Source organism: Rhyacophila brunnea, unplaced genomic scaffold (assembly GCF_057557595.1).
Source record: "Rhyacophila brunnea isolate RB1 unplaced genomic scaffold, BYU_Rbru_1.0 scaffold_17, whole genome shotgun sequence".
In the NCBI taxonomy this organism is placed as follows: Eukaryota; Metazoa; Arthropoda; class Insecta; order Trichoptera; family Rhyacophilidae; genus Rhyacophila; species Rhyacophila brunnea.
In genome coordinates, this window is record NW_028232827.1 from 1316994 (window position 1) to 1338810 (window position 21817).

The 21817-nt window shown below is 33.7% G+C and overlaps 2 protein-coding genes across 2 annotated transcripts in view; one reads left to right on the forward strand and one right to left on the reverse strand.

Moving 5' to 3' along the window:
• Positions 1-524, reverse strand: part of Klp54D (Kinesin-like protein at 54D) — a 79894-nt gene extending 79370 nt beyond the window's left edge. Inside the window, exon 1 of the mRNA XM_085944653.1 lies at positions 64-524. Coding sequence (XP_085800779.1) covers positions 64-524 — 461 coding nt within the window. The remainder of the gene's footprint in view (positions 1-63) is intronic.
• dbe (KRR1 small subunit processome component homolog dbe) overlaps positions 1-21817 on the forward strand; it is a 466431-nt gene that overhangs the window by 135402 nt on the left and 309212 nt on the right. The window lies entirely within an intron of this gene.

A 21817-nucleotide genomic window follows, 5' to 3' on the forward strand; every position in this document is an offset into this window, starting at 1 on the left:
TTAATAGTAAAATAATTATTAGAAGGTACTACAAAAATATAAGATAGCATAAAATAATCTCACCATCTCTCTGTCGATCTCCTAGTGTAGCTATTCCCTCCTCCGGAGCTCCTGGCTGGACTGCTTCCTCTAGAATTATTGGAAGCCAACGTCTGCCAGCTTCCACCTCGAACCATCGGTCTTCCTTCCCGTCCTCCCACGTTAACATTCGAATCCTCCCCACCCATCTTGACGGAAGCCGCTAAATTTTCAGCCGACAGACTCCTAACACTGCTGGATGAACGCCTTTGGAAGACATTAGTTCCGTTCTTAGCAGCCACAGCTTTTGTGATTGAGTTCTTAGATATGTCACGAGGGTTTGATTTCATAGGGCCTTGTGCTTTTTTCGGCGGAGCCTTTTCTCTGCTGGGGTAAGTTCCTCTCAGTGCCATTGGTGGCGCTTTAACTGGACTGGTTAAGTGCTTTTTCATTCGGTGATGTTCTGGACTTAATGATCGCAGGAGTTGGAGACTTTTTAATGCCATTTTTCAATGAGTTCATCGACACTGTGTATTATTAAATCTTCAGCCACTTTCTGGTTTTCCACGAAGACTACCGCTGCGGAGGACATGCGTGAACGGTCGTTTTGAGCGTCGTCGTTCTTTGAACTTTCAGAAATGAGGAATAAAGTCTTTCAAGTTAGATATTATAATAACACATTATTTATGCTTATAATAAATTGCAAATTAAATACGCAAAAACTATCAAATTAAACGAATATAAAGATGTATCCAAACAGAGTAACATCCTTACAAACAATTGAATATCGACTACTTAATCTGCAAACCGGCTAACTGCATTTTGGACAATGACATTAATATGGACGAAGCATCTGGAAAATAAAATGACACTCACTTTGTGTCGGGTCTGCCGGATGGCGAAATTCATATTTTAATATCGGTATCCTACGCTCAAATGAACATACTGCTTGCAAGCGGTCTGGCGACACCGCTGGGTCTGCCCATACAATCTACAACGTCTAATCTCCGAGAAGTCGTAAGTAACCTAGAATCTGTTTCTAACGCAATGAGTAATGACACTAATACGCCATTACAATAAAGGTTATATTACTATAAATTCTCGAAGCTTGTATCGCATAATGGAAATGGATACGTCATATGGTCACGTGACGTCTACCTATACATCTGTGAATGACTTTCATGCACAATTTCTCGTGCGCGCCGATATGAAGTGAGTCGTCCATTTAATATGTCATTGATTTTGGACCAAAAATTAGATTTTGTTATAAAGCATATTTTCTATTCTCACACAAAATTTCAAACTCCTAAACCTATAAATAAATGCGTTATCGTTCTTCACACAAAACAGCCAACTGCAGGTGCCAAATTTCCAATATCGTAAATGGAACAATTAATGTTTAAATTGTCTTTATATATAAAAGGGAAGCTAAAATAGTGTATTAATTCATAGTGCAACTTATCTGTAAAAAAAATGTTATGTGTAAAGTGTATTTTACAACGTTTTTATTAGCTCGTATTCTTGTTTGTCCGGTGGTTTTTTGTCCAGTACAAATCTTGCAATTGATTTTTAAGTAACTTCTAGGCTAGACATTTAAAAATTTTAGAATATATCAGAACACGATGCCAATGCATTCTTTTAATCTAAGGGGGGACATGTTCGTCGATGGTCAAAATTGAGTTTTTATTGTATTTTCAAACCACGATCCTGGACACTCCTCAAACGTTGTAGATAATCTATTTATATAATTTTGAAGCCGAATTATCCTTTATAGTTATTTTAAACATTTGATGACTGCATCAAGTATTTTTGTTACATAAAATAGTATTCTTTTAAACCTCTCACTCTAATGTTTTAGAATATAGTCATATTTCGGTACATAACTGTGCAGTGGTGTTAAGATTTTTAACGTTTATTAATTTTTAAACGAATTTATGAAACCATTAGTATAATTTATTACGAGATAATTTTTGTAAAATATTCACGATAAAAAATTATATTGATAATCTCTGTGATCCCAAATTTGACAAGAATTAGGCATTTTATTATTCAAAAATCGGCAAGATTAACAAATTTGAAGATGATTCCAAAAATACTTTTTATAAGTTATGTTATTGACCATTCAAGTGTGATAAACATCTTATGAATAATGATTGCTTTATAATAATTATTGACCTAAGAATGAGGTAGTGTTTTTTTGAAATACGCCATTTCTTTTGTCATTCCCTAGTGGTTAAACTACAATATACGGCCGTAGCCATACATTGACAAACTATAATTAAATTAGGGAGTAAAATTATGTTAACGCGCGTGTTTGAACATGTACCTAACCGAATTTTTTTTTATTTTTTTTTAAACGGTACATGTTCAAACACATATTCTAAAACATTAGAGTGAGAGGTTTAAAAGAATACTATTTTATGTAACAAAAATACTTAATGCAGTCATCAAATGTTTAAAATAACTATAAAGGATAATAAGGCTTCAAAATTATATAAATAGATTATCTACAACGTTTAAGGAGTGTCCAGGATCATGGTTTGAAAATACAATAAAAACTCAATTTTGACCTACGACGAGCACGTGGGCCGTTAAGCAGAATTGAATTCATTTCCAGTTAATTCTGTTTTGTATGGAAAGTTATTTCAGAAAAATCCGTAAAAATGATTAATATATACGTGCGTTACTATGGAAATCAAAATGAAATGTCAAAATGACATTACAGTATTCTATATTTGTTTGTTTTTTATTTACTTCATATCAAGTACAAGTTTGAGCATAATAATTAAAAGAAAATTTAAAAACGTTGCATATAAAAAGTTCTTTTTATCTTGTAATTATTTGGAATAATTGTTAATTCCGCTAAATAGTTAAATTATTAATTTTTTTCTTCCTTCCTGAACAATTTTCCCAAATGGAGTTAGCCGGTTTACAGATTAAGCAGTCAATATGTATACTTAATATAAAATACATGCGTATGGAACAGCGTTCGAAAAATTGTACGAACCATGATGCTCGATAATTTTCCAAAAATATTTAGGTGTGTTCGTTATTTTATTATAACACCTACCTATCTTGGACTGAAAAGTATAATAACAATCTTTAAACGACTTGGGTAATATTTTTTAGCGCCTCAGGTGAAAAAAAAGATAATTTCTACTAAATATACTGTCAAAAATTGTAATAATATTATCTTTGCTTCCTTTAAGACCGTTTAAACACATAATTTAGTAATAACATACAAAATTCATTGAATATGTCGGAAGACTAAACCTGTATTACTAAAACCAAATCCTTATGGAATGGTACAAAACTGTCATTAATCAGAGTTTATAGGAACGCTATTTAAAAATATAGGGTACAGTTCGGTTATGAGGAATACAGCGGAAAACACATTTTGAAAATACCCGATATACTAGATTATTTGTTAGCTTGGGTTAGTTTAGGTTAGGTTAGGTTGGGTTAGGTTAAGTTAGGTTAGGTTAGATTAGGTTTGTTTAGGTTAATCTAACAAATAATCCAGTATATCGGGTATTTTCAAAATGTGTTTTCCGCTGTTTTCCTCATAACCGAACTGTACCAAATATAGTTTTGAGGATATCACAAACCGTAGCTGAAATCTAGTACATTTCGAACGCTGGTTTGGAGTGATATGAAATAAAAAAAATGAAGTCAAGTTGCCTAAAAACAAAAATAAATCTGACTTATTATAAATATTATGTTAATTATCATTTGCCAATATGGAAAATAAAAATATCTCTCTATTAAAAACCTTCCTTCAGTAATCATTACTCAGCTGTTTAATAATACCAGCGTCACTGCAATTAACTGGTGATATTAGTTTTATTTTTACTAACTTCCCAGTGTTTAATTAAAATGTGGGTTAATATAATATAACTATCCCGCATAATTTTAATAGTATGGTTAACAATATGCAATTATTATAAGTATCTAAAGACATTATTGTACTAGGACTAAAAATTATTAAATATTTTTACCTATGTAAAATAATCTCTACATAATTAAAAATACAGGATAGTAATTACTAGTAATAATTGTTTTAAATGGCCAGGTCACCGATGAAAGTGTGACTTTCTTTTAGGATGCAAAATGCAATGTATAAAAGTTATTATCTGTAACGCATGAGAGAAAAAATGTAAATGTGTAGGAGAGAGCAAGACATGGAGAAGACAGTGAAAGAAAAAATATACACAAATTATAAATTTGAAAAATAAACTCACACGAAAATAAGAGATTTTTTAAAAAAATTAATCGCTTACAGTGCAGTAATAGCATTTCGAGTTGAAATATTGAAAGTATTAAATTACATTATAATTCCGTGTATTGAGTGAATATGTAGATAAGTCTAAAAACATCAATTATCAGGGCAGCTATTTGCACGTTTGGCTTTTAGTGGTAAATCAAATTATATGTTTTTTTTCTTTTGAATGTTTTAAAATATTAAACAAATTCTCAACAAACTGAAATTTAAAAACATTCTTGATTTATCACAGAAAGCCAAACGTACAAAAATACCTGCCGTAAGAATTGATCTATTTAGACTTATCAACATATTCACGCCATACACGGAATTAATATGTTACAGAATGACGGAAATGGCAGTAATAAATAATTCTAAATGTGATTTTAATCAAAATAATTTATGTTGCAAAATTAAGCCACATGCCACTTTTTTTCTCGTATTATAAAAGTTAAATTTTATTCACTGTGTTCAATCAGTTATATTCAAACAACGTGATGTGTCATCAACGACTGCCCAATACTAGAAAAGTGCGATAGACTCTTAGAGCTCTGTGCAGACAATACATTCACGTAATTTACCCCCAAAAATCTCATGAAATACTAAACAAACAAAATAATGCAAGAAGAGTACACAAAATTATATCTAAAACTGGCCATGAAATAAATGGGGGAATATAACAATAACACCCTACTCACTACATAGGTAGGTATTCCATGTTAATCTTGTAATGTAAAAAGCACTAGATACTCAGACCAGGTGGGCATCCCAGCAGAAGCGGACTAGGAGAAGACTACTAAAGAATGGAATGTGCCAAGGTAGACTAGAACATGATGTAAAATCCAGGATTAAACAAAAGCTAAGGGAAAGACACTATTGTGAAGGAAGCCAAATCGAACCATGTAATGTATCGCAGAGAAAGAAGAGGAATCCTGATAAATGTTATAATAATTATCAAGTATATTAACTGAACTAGCGTTTCCGTGGTAGAACTCCTTTATGATGGGTTTTAAACAAAATTATTTTTGCTAATTCTACTTTAATTGAGTTATTTACGTTGACAGCTTTTTCGGGCTATATATCCAACTTCGGAATGGTCAACTATAACTATAAGATGTAAAGTTAAATAACTTTGTTTCAATATCTATTATAAAGCAGTGGCGAAGTGTGGAGGTAGGCTGTTGAGATCAAATAAAATTAGTTCATATTAAGCTTTGTCAGTTATACGTATTTGTTTTCATTGAACTAAGACAACAATTATTTATATATTATGGTGTTGGTTAGTTTTTAAATCTCAATTAAACCTTGCGAAAACCAAGCCATAATAGATAATAGTCAAAACATATTCGTCTATCTATAAAATATCTATAATTATGACAATAAACCATACATAATTTTGGTTATTTCATAGATACATTAATATTTTTTATATATTATGGCAGCGGTCCCCAACCTTTTGGACCTCGCGGACCTCTAAACTCAAAATTTTGAAAATGTTACTTGTTAAAAATTTGATAGGTAGATATGTCAACACAATGATAATGGAATTATAATAAATAAACTTATTAACACAGATATTCATTACGAAAAATACAAAAAAAAGACATTTTATTAAAAAAGGATCATTAAAATTATTACATTGATATGAATTCTACCTCGACATAGAGGTGCATAAAATATTAATTGCAGATAATCAGTGTAACATTTGTTGCTGCTTGTTTGAAACAAGCTGTTGGATTCTTGGCTCCAATGACGTTACTCCAACACGGAGAGCCATTTGTATTTCAAGCCGACTGAAGAATTAGTCAGGTGGTTTTGGACAGCATGTAAATAAAAAAGGATCAATGACCACTCACAATAGAACAATATGCCTAAAGTATGGTGAAGAAATATGAATATAACGCAATATTTTTAGAAAACATAAAAAAATCGAGCGTTTATACTTTAGTGGTGTGTCGACATTGGCTGTTTTCAAGAATTACAAATAATAATATCAGTGTGTAGCATTTGCATTTTATTTTATCCCGAACAACAAACTTTATTCAATTTATTTCTTCTTTAAGGGGGGACATGCTCGTCGAAGGTCAAAATTGAGTTTTTATTGTATTTTCAAACCATGATCCTGGACACTCCTTAAACGTTGTAGATAATCTATTTATATAATTTTGAAGCCTTATTATATTTTATAGTTATTTTAAACATTTGATGACTGCATTAAGTATTTTTGTTACATAAAATAGTATTCTTTTAAACCTCTCACTCTAATGTTTTAGAATATGTGTTTGAACATGTACCGTTTAAAAAAAAATAAAAAAAAATTCGGTTAGGTACATGTTCAAACACGCGCGTTAACATAATTTTGTAAACATGTACCTAACCGAATTTTTTTTTATTTTTTTTAAACGGTACATGTTCAAACACGCGCGTCAATATCATTTTACTCCCTACTTCAATTATAGTTTGTCAATTTATGGCTACGGCCGTATGTTGTAGCTTAACCACTGGGGAATGACAAAAGAAATGGCGTATTTAAAAAAAACACTACCTTATTCTTAGGTCAATAATTATTATAAAGCAATCATTATTCATAAGATGTTTATCACACTTAAATGGTCAAAGACATAGCTTATAATAAATATCTTTAGAATCATCTTGAAATGTGTTAATCTTGCCGATTTTTTGAATAATAAAATGCCTAATTCTTGTCAAATTTGGGATCACAGAGATTATCAATATAATTTTTTATCGTAAATATTTTACAAAAATTATCTCGTAATAAATTATGCTAATGGTTTTATAAATGCGTTTAAAAATTAATAAATGTAAAAAATCTTAACACCACTGCACAGTTATGTACCGAAATATGACTATATTCTAAAACATTAGAGCGAGAGGTTTAAAAGAATACTATTTTATGTAACAAAAATACTTTGTGCAGTCATAAAATGTTTAAAATAACTATAAAGGATAATAAGGCTTCAAAATTATATAAATAGATTATCTACAACGTTTAAGGAGTGTCCAGGATCATGGTTTGAAAATACAATAAAAACTCAATTTTGACCTTCGACGAGCATGTCCCCCCTTAATAAGTTGACGACGTAATAAGGCTACAATTGCAAAAAAAATATTATAAGAATATACTGAAACTTTTCGAACTTTGCAAATATACTCAAATTACTCTACAGACCACCAAAATTCTCTCACAGACCACCGGTTGGGAACCGCTGGTTTAAGCAACGCTTAATAAAATTTAAAGAAACTGACCAACAACATGTGTAATATGTATTTTTAATTCAACGAAAAGAAATAAGTTTGAATAAAAAAGGGTGAAAAATTTTGTCGGATCGCCCAACCAACTTCATCTGTAAATAATTGTAGTCTTAGTTCAATAAAAACAAATACGTATGACTGACAAAGTTTAATGTGCACTATTTATGTCGAATCTTAACAGCCTACCTCCACCCTTCGCCACTATTATAAAGTAGTCTATTTTGTTTATTTTTCCACTAAATAAAAATATATATTGACAATAATATTAATAACATATTTAAATTTATTGAAGTCACTATGTCTGTTTGTATTGTCTTTATATGATGTATATTATATATTATGTACTTTCACTTTATCGATAAAAAGCGCTACATATTAAACAAATTAAATGATATATATATATGATTATAGTTTTCACACAAATGAAACGTACAATGCCTTTTTTACAATTGAAATAACTAAGTGATTGTTTAGTAAAATGTACACAAATTGATTATTAAAGTTATTGTTTTGTATATATTATGTTGTACAATTTATGCAAACGACCGCCTGGCACGGTGGCAGAACGCAACTATTATGGTGTCAGGTGTGTGGGCAGCCGACACCGGCGTACAATATCATTTTTTTGTAGCCAATCGGCAATAATGTGAGGGTTGAAGGGTTGCTTTGGTTACACCGTACTCTAGCGATGTGTCATTGGGGGTTCGCGCGAACTGGATGACAAAATCTACCGACAGCTTTATTTATTGCCTTACTATCGGTTACATATAAATTGTACGTAATACATTTCACCGTGGTACAGTTCGCCGTGAGCTTTCTATCGGAAAGAGATGACCGAATACTATACGGTCTCCAATTGTATGAGATTCAATATGAACATTAATTCAATTTTCATAGTTGATTTTGGCAAAATTTATGAATTCAAGAATGAAAACCTAACCTTACCGAACCTAAGCAAACCTAGCCTAAAAAATAATCCAGTATATCGGATATTTTCAAAATTTGTTTGCTGCTGGCTTCCTGTAAAGTGTAAACCGATAAGAATCGTGTTTTATTTAGACATTCAAAAATAGTACTTACTTGCAAAAATTGACAAATATCGACCACTGGAACCTCTGACAATTTCGGTTACATGTAAATTGAACGTACAATATTTCATCTTAGCACAGTTCGCCGTGAGCTTTCTTATCGGAAGAGATGACCGTGTAATATACAAACTACGGTCTCCAATTTTATTAGATTCAATATGAACATTAATTCAATTTTCATAGCTGATTTTGGCAAAATTCATGAATTATTTATGAATGAAAATCTAACCTAACCTAAACCTAAATAAATAATCTAGTAGATATATCGGCTATTTTCAAAAAAAAATTTGCTGCTGGTTTCCTGTTTAATGTAAACTGTCAAGAATCGTGTTTTATTTAGACATGAATTTTATGTCAGTACTATACGAACCAAAGAGGTTGGACGGTCTTTAATATAAATCCATATATTTCCGATACAACATTTCATGGTGAAGTGTAATATGGCGAACTGCATACGTACTAGTTTCTGGACACGGTTGCTTTGTTCTGTTAATCTGGAAATTTGTTATAATATTTTAACCTAACATAGATATTATCAGTGGTTTAATCGACGGGCTGCATAACTGAACATGATTATTTTCCGACTGCCTTTCTACAAGGCATGCTTACTTTTCACTCTCTTGAATCTCGTCGGTCTCTTCTTCTCTTGAAACACTTTTGCTTGTTAGGGCGAGGGATGGTTTCCAATCCTGGTGTCCTAATAAATTTGAATTTACATGCGCCTGCCAATTACCTACGTGGTCGCAGCCATGATTTATTCTGGATTGGAACCGTTTCCTCGTGTCAAGCCTATCAGGCACTATTAGCGTAGGGTGCAAGATTAGTAAATGCGCTCCCTAGAGATATATACATTTTCAGTGATGTACTTTTCATTTTGTTTTTGTACTCGTAACTTTATTTTTCTGTGTAAAATTGTATGTTTTTTGTTTTCAAAATTTTATTTTTCTCTGCTAAATTGTACTTAAGTATGTTTTGATTTAATTTGTTTTTCTGTTATTATTATTATTATATTCTATATTGGAATATTTGTTATAATGTAAATCTCATGTTGTATACGTCTTAAATTTAGATTTGTTATGTCCACAATGTGTTGTATTCTTAAATAAATAAATAAATAAATAACAAATTCTTGCATCTCGTTTTGTGTAATAGCACCTGTCATTATCCAAATATCCTCCTGGTTAGCGACGGGCAAAAATTTGAGAATGTTGACAGCTTTAATTACTTGGGGTGCACACCACGGGAGATGGCACTTTTCAAAGAGTGCTCATTATCCGAATGGGAATGGCTAGAGCAACATTCGAGTCAATGCGAAATGTCTGGGACTCTTGACTATACTCGGTGAAAACCAAATGCCGCCTATTCGACGTTTGCATTTTTAATAAATACTCCCTACGAAGGCTCAGAACTAGGGATTGCAATACCGAATAAAAATACCAATATCGGTATTTCCTATTAAATACCGGTATTCGTAAAATAATTGGAAAAAACAGAAGTGCCTACCAATAAATATAATATATGTAAAAAAAAACTCTATACTCCCAGGTTCTAATCCTGGGTCTGGCAAGTACACATATTGTTTTTCAATTTGTGTGTGTCAGGGTATGGACCTAATAGGCTGACATCCATTTCTCGTAAAAAACAAAATCTGTCAATACAAACCACTACTCTGTGGAGGCCCATATGATCCTATTAGGATCGGACATGGTCGAAAGAAGAAATAAACTCTTAAAAATATTAATATTTTATAGCATGTGTCATTGCTGGTAACACAGGATGATGAAAGGCCACGGAAGTAAGCCTGCCATCAGAAATCACGTAACTCGCCAAAAAAGATTCAGTCCTATTAAGTCTTTTATATTAATTAATACTTTTTGTTTCCACTTTCAATAGAGAATATATCGGTATTGTCTGATTTTTAAAACCGGTATTTCGGTATAGAAAAATACTGGGATACCGGTCTTGAAATACCGGTATTGCAATTCCTACTCAGAACGACCTTAAACTGAGCTTTGAGAGCAGTAGTTTGCAGGAGATAAGAGAGCTGACCAAGCAGCCTATTATCACGATGGGAGTCATGGTTTAGTTTGCCTGTTCTTCAATGCAACCGGATTCCAGAGTTCTGGATGACCACTAAATACCATCCACAGAGTGTATACGGCGGAGCTACTGGATGATGGCATAATGTGCGAAGATACAGGAAGACTGGAGACAGGGATTCTTGAAGACACCGTGTGGTGTCCATTTATGCTCCTAATAAATAGGTTAGCAGAAGTTTTCAAAATGAAAAAAATAAAAAATAAATTATTCTGTCAATTGAAAATTTCCCTTTTCTTTAATGTTTAGCGGGCATATTAACATTGTTAAGTATATATTATTATATAAATAAAACATTGTTTTCTGTTATCGAACCCGTAGATAAATGATAAAACTATCACGTCGTGGTACATCACTACTCAACCTCTATATTGCCGAAGGGTTGGTGACCAATATTATATTATTTTGATTGTTAGTGCTGCCATAAAAACACTAAACTTATTTAAAAGCTTAGGTACTGATTAATGCCTGCAATAATAGGTACAAACCTACTTTATTTTTATTGTAAGCAAATCATTCAGTACAGTCCTGTTTTTGCATATTTAGTACCTAATTACTTAGGTATTTTCATATTTATACCTATCAGGGAATACAAAAATAAATTCGTTACCTTCTGGGTATTGTTGTAAATAGGTAGGTACTATTTTCGAGTGTGGATATATTTAGGATAAACTTATATCATCATCATCATCAGCCGGGGTAAATCCACTGCTGGATGAAGGCCTCCCCAAGCTTCTTCCAACTCTCTCGGTCTTGTGTCATTCGCTGCCACGTATTTCCACCGAACTTTACCAGTTCGTCAATCCAGCGGCTTTTAGGGCGACTCTGTGGCCGTTTCGTGCCCCTTGGGTACCACTGGATGACGGCATTTGTCCAGCGGCCGTCCTTTCGGCGAGCAATATGCCCCGCCCATCTAAATTTCAGCTGTTTGGCAACGTCTATTACATCGCGTACTCCTGTCTGCTTCCTAACCCATTCGTTTCTCTTACGGCCCTTTCGCGTGATGCCCAACATACACCTCTCCATGCCTCGCTGTGCGACTCTTAGCATTTGGACATCTCTCGTGTCGAGGGTCCACGTCTCGCAGCCATACATGAGCACGGGTAGCACACATTGGTACTTGTTAAATAATACTTTATTTTCAATATTTCAGATATGTATCATAATATACATAAACGTTTGTCACGTAACCGCAACACGCTTTCAATATTTGTAATATTTGGTGACATTCAGAAGCTCTATATTTCTTGCGTGTAATGACTTGCAAAGCTGCCTTAATTAGGTGGTAATTTTTTTAAATTAAATTAAACCCTGCATAAACCAAAGCAGATTAGTTTAGGAATGCTATGAGCGATCCGACAAAAATGGTGCACTCTTTTTCAGTCATACTTATTTGTAGGTATATGTTGAATTAAGAATACCATATTTACAAATGGTGATGGTTAGTTTTTAAATATATATTAAGCCCTGCCTAAGCCAAATCATAATCGATGAAAAATATTCTTCTGTCTTTAAAATATCTGAAATTATATAATGTTTGAGGCTTTCACGATTGTTTTTTTATTGTGATAAGTTTTTGGGTTTACACCGTTTGTACTTCTTCCTCCTTTCCTCGACGTTTCGGCCATCAAGAGATGAAATGATGTTTGGTTTGATGGCATAATTTTAGATTTAAACGAGTAATTTTTGACTATTACCTACTATAATAGCTTAGCTTGGTATTATTGCGCCTGTACACGTGCATTAATTTACTGGCAATAATAGTGTGTATTGTAAACTATCGTGATAATAACTTTACTATTTACACGTAAAAGTCCTGACTGTCTCTCCAATCTTATTCTTCAAGAGTGAGCGAGACGCGATGTTGTCATTTTATGGTACTATTTGACAGGCAGTGAAAATCGTTTAACCTTAAAATTCTTTCGTAGTTCGTTTTTTTGCCGGCAGGTTCGCCACCATCGTTATACTGCGCAGGCACAGAGCGAAAAATTCTCAACTGTCGCATGAAGATTCAGAAGCTTCCGAATTTTTTACGTCTACTATTTATGTCGGATCTTAACAGCCTACCTCAACCCTTCGCCATTGGTGGATGTGGCATTCAAACCGTGAAATTTGAGCGATATATATAATTAGCATTTATGTTTATATTTAAGTCAATCATTGATTTTTTTAATATCAAGGTTTTATGGTTTGTTTAGGACCATTCTTTTTCTATTTTCTTGATGTTGTTATTATCCAAGGGTTAGCGACTAAATTGCAATACATCTTTCTATCCCGTGTCCGGAAACTTCAACTTCGTGCGTATGCAGTTCCAAGTATCAAACTACGTATTTTTTTCGACTTATACGAGGTATAAATGAGACCTCTGCCATTCTGAGCAGTGTTGACCTGTGTGTCCATGATAACTATCTTAGAAATAGACACCATCAGTTGTTTATTCTCCCAAGGTGCAGAACCAACCTGCCACTGGTAATGCCAATTGGGAGGGCGATAACTATGTTCAACGAAATTGCTTCGAGTGTTGATATATTCCACTTACGTGAGAATGAGTTTAGGTGGACGTTGTTTTATAAATTCTTAAAATAGGGTCTGCTTAACTCATCCGGTGTACTTCCTTGTACCTATATAATGTATCTACTGATCTATCTCTTTTTTATTTAATAGTGTTTTATATTTCTTTGTTTCTAAATTTCATGTTGTGAACGTCTTAAACTTATAATTTGTAATGTCCACAATATGTTAAAAAAATAAATAAATTGAAAATTGAAATTGAAAAAATTGACATTGAACCACTTATGTATCAATATCGGTCTTGAACTCTCGAATAATAAAAATAACCTATTTAGATACAAACGTACCCTCCCACTATCCTTGACTGCGCAACTGGGTACACTCATTTGACTCATTTATTGTAAAGTTGTTTCGTAAATTATTTCCCAATATAAAAAAGCGTCTTGTACTTGCTATGATATATGAGTCGGAATAAAAAAATGTTGACAACTTGGACAAAAACTGTGTTATTTAGGCCTTGAAAAAAAACTACTCTCTGTCAGCCTTTTGATGTTTAATGACGTGCCATACTTAAATTAATGTTTTTGTGTCAAAAAAATACATTTGTATTTCTCCATTGTCTTTCACGGTCGATTTCCTTTCGATTCAATGATGGATAAGTAAGTATTTGATAACAACGCAGTAAAGTGAGTTTATTACGCATTTTTTCCCTAAATAATAATCCGGCGAGGGTGGTAATACTATGTATAGGTAGCTCGGATTGGGTTTGTATTGTGTTTGATTGGATATATTATTAAATTTATATGTCAGGTTTTTTTATAAAAATGGAAACGTGATGCAATGCAATAACGTTTTAATTAAAACAAGACTAGTCAGTATGCATGTGGCACAACCTTCCGTCACCATTCTCGTACGGCTTGGCATGGCGTACGAGAGTTGGAGATGGACCAATAGAAGTGGAACCAGGGAACTCAGAAATAATGGGAACTGAAATACATAACGGGTGGTGATAGCAGGTAACCGACTCGAGTAAGGAAGAATCCGGGTTAAACTTACACACGTGTCAGGAATCGGACCGTCCGACCTGGTCGCCACAAAGGCAAATTTTATTGCATTTAGAAAATTTGCGGCGTCATACTACCAACGTGAAGATCTTTGCACTTAGAATGTTCGACAGTTTTGTATTAGCTTTAATTTGTTACTTACTACAATTTTTAATATTTCCTCTACGTGCTCATCTCTCCCATGGGTACCTTAACTTAAAGTCATGTAAACTCAATCAAAGCACATTTGAGTGCATGGCGACTAAGTCTTGGGTAACTGCTCCTGGAACATTCTCAGCCATAAAAAAAATGATGCTTCACATCCAAACGTAGAGTCCCGTGATACGCCCGATTAAGACCGGATGTGGTGTGGGGCGGGTGTAGTTTGGTGAGGCCATTAACTTCAAAGTACCTACTCTGTCATTATAACCAGGCGCACACTCAAGGGCGGGGAGGGGTATATGTGGTCAGTTTCTCAAATTGTCAGTAATTTGTTATTAGTAGTATCGGGGAGCAACTTAGCACGTATTGAAACAGTTCGTATCAATATGCTACATTCTATTACCGTGATACGCCCGATTAAGATCGAGTGTGGTGTGGGGCAGGTGTGGTTTGGTAGGGCCATTAACTTCAAAGATTTGAATATAATTTTTATAAACATAAACCCTACCAAAGTCTGCCAAAAATATTATACTTTCATTATTTTATTAACCAATTAATTTTTTATCTTATTTGCATGGCCCCTACATCCTAAAGCGGTCCTCCATGTCAGGATCTTTGCGGGGCCCCATACCTATCACTAAGGTTAAAGACAGTGTCATAACTTTCTCTAAAGTAGCATTTTCCAAATGGTGTTCAAGGTAAAATTAATGATATGCATTGTATTTTTAGTGATTTTTTTAATATACATCTACTTGAATTATGGTTAGTTATCGGATTAGGAATAATTAGTAGTCCAGTATTGACACACCAGTACATGGCCCCCACATTCTGAAGCGGGCTCCTAGGCCAGGATGTTTGGTGGCCCCCCTACCTATCTCTAAGGTTAAGGGCAGTGTGATGTTCTACAATAGTGTTCCCCAAATGGTATTCCGCGTATTTTATTATTATTTTATATTATTAACGTTTTTATTAGCTCGTATTCTTGTTTGTCCGCTGGTTGTCCAGTACAAATCTTGCAATCGATTTTTAACTAACTTCCCGACTAGCTAGACATTTGAAACTTTTAGAATACACCAGAACACGATGCCAATACATTCTTTAGTCATCTTTAAGCAGAATTGAATTCATTTTCAGTTAATTCTGTTTTGTATGGAAAGTTATTTCAGAAAAATCCGTAAAAAGTAAAAGAGTATTATTGGTTGCTAAGGGGGTGGTCCTAGCAACTAAAATATTAATATATACGTGCGTTACTATGGAAATCAAAATGAAATGTCAAAATGACATTTCAGTATTCTAATACTTGTTTGTTTTTTTATTTACTTCATATCAAGTACAAGTTTGAGCATAATAATTCAACAGAAAATTTAAAAACGTTGTATATAAAAAGTTCTTTTTATCTTGTAATTATTTAAATTTAATATATTCACTTGAATTATTGAGGGGTCGACACACTTCATAATATCATTATGAAGCATTGATTGCGACTCTTCGCCATATTGGATAAATAGCTATTTTTATTAGTCAGGAAACACATTAAAAACAATTGATAACATAAAATTCTACACGTGAATATCAATCATCACAGGCAATTTTTTTTACTATTAGAACAAATTTGTGCTTGACCTGCAACGCCGGTCCCTGAGCACTGTCAGCCCCCTTATGTGGGGGCCATGCTTATTTGTGATATACGAGTAGTAATAGATAGTATACTTATTAAAATTTGAATAAATAGAGTTGATACATTGATGCAGTGACGTCCCTAGAAAAAATGCCGCCCCTAGGCAGCGTCAAAATAAAGTCCCATTTTTTATACTTACAGCATTTTTTATCATCCTTTCATGACGAAAATATCTATGAAATTTGTTGTATGGATATGTGGTTTTCGATGCGTGTTCATATCACTTTGGGTGTCGTCGATGTGTCGTAGGTTATGGTGTTGAGGAAGATGATGAAGAAGTCGAAGATGTATGCAGGAGCGATTTTTATTAGGCGTAACGGTTGGTACAATAGTAGGTTACATCAGTTATGTTACAATACTAAACGTATGATAGGTACGGATCCGAGGTCCGCATCTCGGTACAATTAGATGTTGGGCGAAGCGATATAGAGACTGCGATGGTAACAGACTGGAAACGTATATTCAAGTGACATTTAGATACATCATTATTCGTAATTTATACAGTTGAAAGTAATACCTAAACATTATATTCTAGTACATAATTATATTGAACGAGTCAGCGGTTTAAATACGAGTAGCTGTGAATTTTATTTATTATTACAGTCGTAATATAATATGATACTATGGGAATGGATATTAGACTAATTTTCCATTGCGATACCGTATTTAATATCGCCAATCAATCTGCTGATACATGTAAACGGTTGTTTACCGGTATATGAGTACCTGGGAATTTATTATTGCGGTCGAATAATTTGATACATTAAAAATAGAGATTTGATCAATAATATACTGACAGCTACAGGTACATTACTAACAAAATATATACCACTAAATCTAATTTAAATGCCACCTCTGCTTCAATAGACAATATTGCGAATCTACGGTTTCAGATAAATTTAAAAATACACCTGACAACTTCCAAGATTCGCGAGTGACTTGCAAAAATATTTGGATACATTTTAAATTAGGTAAATACGTACCTACCTATAATTCGCAAATCTGCATGTATCATTGCTGGTCATCAGGACGTGACATTCAAGGACAACGGAAGTAAACTAGACATCGGCAACCCGACAAAAATACAGTCCTGTTATACTTTGTATGTTAATTAATACGTTTTGTTTCCAACCAGTGAGCTGAATTTTTAATGGACAAATATTTCCGTTATCACTTACTTATAAGTTTAGGTAGCTATTTATGTATATACCTAATGATTCTCCTAGATTTGCCGCCCCCAAGCGACGCTCAATCTGCCTACCCCCACGGGACGTCACTGCATTGATGAGTGACTTGAAATAATTAGAAGTCTTTTAGAACGTGGCACTCATAATATCACGTAATGACTACATATTATGTGATAAGTGATAACTTTAATGCAATTATTGAAATCTCGCTTCGTGGTTTTCTGTTTACTAGAAGTCAATCCAATGTCACAATGTTAGAATACTCACATTCATTCGTTAATAATAGCATTTTAACATGTTGTAAAAAATCAATAGGTACGATGTTTTAATTTGCTATTCGTGTGATTAAATGTTTAAAAATTGCCATATTTACACACCAATCGATAACAATTATTGTCAGCTTGTGATGGAATTACACAGTTTTGCAGCGTTGTCGATTATTAAATCAATCGATTTCGATAATTTGTATAAAACAGTCTATTCTAACCAGTGGCGCATCCAGGATTTAATATTGGGGGGGGGGGCAAGGAGGAGAATGTAAATTAGTCCCATATGATCTTTTTCTTCTTCACAGCCTAATTTCTCGTTTATCGGTCTTTTGTCTATTGCACTCGGTGTACCTACACCATGGTCCCCACATCCTGAAACGGGCCCTCAGGCTAAGATATTTGGCGGGCCCCCTACCTACCGCTAAGATTAAAGGCAGTGTGAAACACTACATTAACGTTCTTCAAATTGTGTTTCAGTTCAAATTAAGAGTACTTATACAGTAAATTATTGGCGATTTTTAATATATCTACTTTAATAATGGAGCTGTCGAGTATCGACACATAATAATCAAAAAATATATTGCACAATTATATAACTGACTTTTTTTACTATAAAAGCTAATTTATGATGTGTGTTTATCTCACTTATCTGGTCGACCCGACATGCCGGGCCCCCCATAGCCCGGGCCCCCAGGCTAGAGCTCTGTCAGCCCTCCCCAGCCATGACCTACACCACTCCGGAATTCGGGTGGACACCGAGAATTTTTTGACAGTTCCATTAGAGATTGTGTTTCTAAAAAAACCTGACATTAGTGTTTCGAAATTTTTGTGTTAGAAATTAAAATCTAAGAAATTTTGCGGTAAAAAGGGTGCTGGAGAATTTTTACAAATCATTTTTTTGCCGTGTTTTTATTTGTCTAATCCCAAAGGTATAGTTTATTGGCTTTCAATTTCAATGTTTAAAATCATTCTGATAATTTTCATTTTTGGGGGGTGCCAGGGCCCCTTGCCCCCCCCTGGGTGCGCCACTGATTCTAACATATCACTTAACTCCAAAATCAATAAAAAAAAGTGATAAATATGATAATATTATGTCTTATTCAATCACTTAATAATTATTCCGAGAAGTTAACTGATATTTTTTAACACGGCCGCCCATGACTGCGAGCTGTCAAATGTCGTTGAGTAACATAAGCCGGCTCTCACATCTAAACTCGCCTTGTCTGCCGCACAGCCATAAATCAAACCTTCTAGGAACGTCGGTCCGGTGTTGTATATGAAGACCGCCAACATCTACCTGGCGACAGTTGCACGTAACCTCACGAAACGTATAGATATTTGGATGCAGCAATCGACGAGCGAGGCATGACCACTTCATAGGTGTTCGTATGCATTCTAGCGCCTTAATTCGCATTCGATCAATCTGTGGAGCTCTATTTAGCAACGTGTGTTTTGTGAGTAATGATGACGTTACATCGACGTATTCGACACGTTTCAGACGAAGTGAATTGAGATGTGAGAGCCGGCTAATTAACACGTCTAACTTAATTCTAATGAGATACATTTGGAATCAAGTGTCTTAATTGTGCTATGAATTATTGTGGATAATCACCTTGTTTATGGAATTGCGCCTAGTAATATCCATGTTATTTTGAAGCAATACAAATAACGGAAACGTGCCACCGTGTTAACTGTTTAGAATAGCTCTGCTGCTTCTGAATATTTTGTATATGAATTTCAGTTGACAATGTGTTTTCTTCTTTTTTTCTAGATGTCTTTACTATCGAGGTTTCTTTAAGGTCTTTGGGACGAAAACTACTCTACTTGATGTTCATTCAAATGAAAAATGTACCAGCTGAGAAAATGCCTGATTAAAAACAATTCGTCTACCTACCCTCTTCGGGTATTACTTATTTGATTCGGCCAGGACCTATGAATCTGCATTACAAAAACCCTGCAAATTATTTGTAGCGTAAGGTGGTCATGATTGTGGTGAATATTTTTCGTATTCATTGGGAAATGAGAACATTTTTTTCCAAACTGTGATATGCCTACGACTCTGTGTTATACGACCCTTATTAATGTTTATATAAATCCAAAAATTACGAGTAACGCAACGTGGTATGGAAATGTGCATCTTGGGCAAAGCATATTTTTTTCAAAAAAGATTTTTTCTATTGGTTATATTATATTTCCTCAGAAGTGTTTCCAAAATTATGCATGTTCAATAAAAATATTGTTGCATTCTTAAATGTAGTGAATTATTCGTTGAATAAAAAAAATAGTTAATTTATACATATATTTTGGTACACTTGTAGAAAATGATTCGCTAGACCTGAACTATAATAAATTTTCATTCGAATTGTGTATTAGTATTTACTATATCGTTGTTGGCATTGTAGGCACCGTACAAACTTAGAAGGTACCTATTGTAGTTATATTACAAGAGAAATCAACAGTCATTTCACGTAGGTACCTTCTATTGAACTAAATTAATTATATCGCAAACATTCGTGATGGCAATAGAAGTTTAATAAAAAAAATCTTACTTTTTTGTCAACACTACAAAGCGTTTCCCCCATTATCTATTTTATGGGGGTGCAAAATTCGTACAGAAATACGAAAAAGGACCTTGACTTTAGGCCAGTGGTTTTCTCTCTGGGGCTCGTGACTAAATCTAAGAGGTTTGAAAAACATAATAATTGATCTGAAGTTTACATTGTAAAACTCTATTGTACTGGTTTTGAAACAAAGTTTTTTTGTTAATTCTACTTTATCTGGGTTATTTATGTTGACAGCGATTTCGGGCTATAACTGAAGTTGGAGATTAGAACAACCTTCTTCCAATCTCGGATACCCTATATTTTATGTTGATATCTGTTTCTCTTTTTGTTTCACAATAGTGGCGTAGTCCTTATCTTTTTTTTACATTTTTCGCCTCCCGCCGCGTAAAAAAATCAAAAATAAATTATTATGGGTATTTTGTCCATAATAATTTATTTTCCCCCATAATTTTTTTTTGTGTGCCTGCCTGACTACCTGGATTTTACGACAACATTGGTAGCCGACAAACACATTTTCCAATTGTTCAGAAAACCCAGATAATCAGACTACCTAACTACAACTTCGAAATCGATGCACACGATCAGTATACATAATATCATTCTATGATCCATTGGTTAGGTCAGTGTTCGGCAAACTCATTAGTCAACAGAGCCAAATATCAACAGTACAACGATTGAGATTTCTTTTGAGAGCCAAATTTCTTAAACTTACTATATAGGTAGGTACACTGTTAACTTGATATCATTCTTAATAATGATCTTGTTTATTGATAACAATTAAATTGTAAGGTATCCATAAAATAAAATCATGATAATGACTGACAAACACTTAATGTGAACAATGGCCTTGCATCTCCTTGAAAAGTTTGGGTAAGTCAGGTTTGTATGTTGTTGTTTTTAATTTTAGGCACGATTCCAGGTTTTCATCAATATGACGACTTCTCAATATCTCTTGATAAGGTTCATGCTTGAAAAAGATTTTTCGCGTGAATATCTAGAACCGGAAAGGAAAAGAACAGCAAACGCTAGTTTTTTCAACTGATCATATGAGTCAGGAATACTATTCCAGGTATTTAAACATCATCATGTCTTCCTTCTCTAGGTCTTTCAAATCCGACTACTAAACTTGTGCTGTGAACCATGTTCACATTTGTTTTTCTCCAATATGTCCATATCAGCACAGAGACGTTCAAATTTAGAGCTCCATAATTTTTTATCCATAAGCTTTATCTAACATGGAGTTGATAATCTTAATCATCAATTCCATAACTTTGCAAATTTCTTCTGGAAATGTCTGTGCACAAAGCTCTTCTTGACGAATGACGCAATGGTAAGCAAGTATATATCGTGATTTTTTTTCTTTCAAAATAGCAACAACCCCCTTTCTTACGCTGGTCATACTTTACGTCCCGTCTGTTGAAATTGACATAATTTTATCGAATGGAATAAAATATAATGTTTTTCCATACATTCAATTACAGCATTTGCAATATCCTCTCCACGTGCTTGACAATAATCCTACAAGTTCTTCTTTAGGACCTATATATGAAATAAATCGTACAAAACGTGAAACTTGTGCTGTATCATTTATGTCACAAGACTCGTCACCTTACTGCTATTGATAAAGCTAAAACCAATTAAATATTTTCGACTTGCTGGTTGGTTA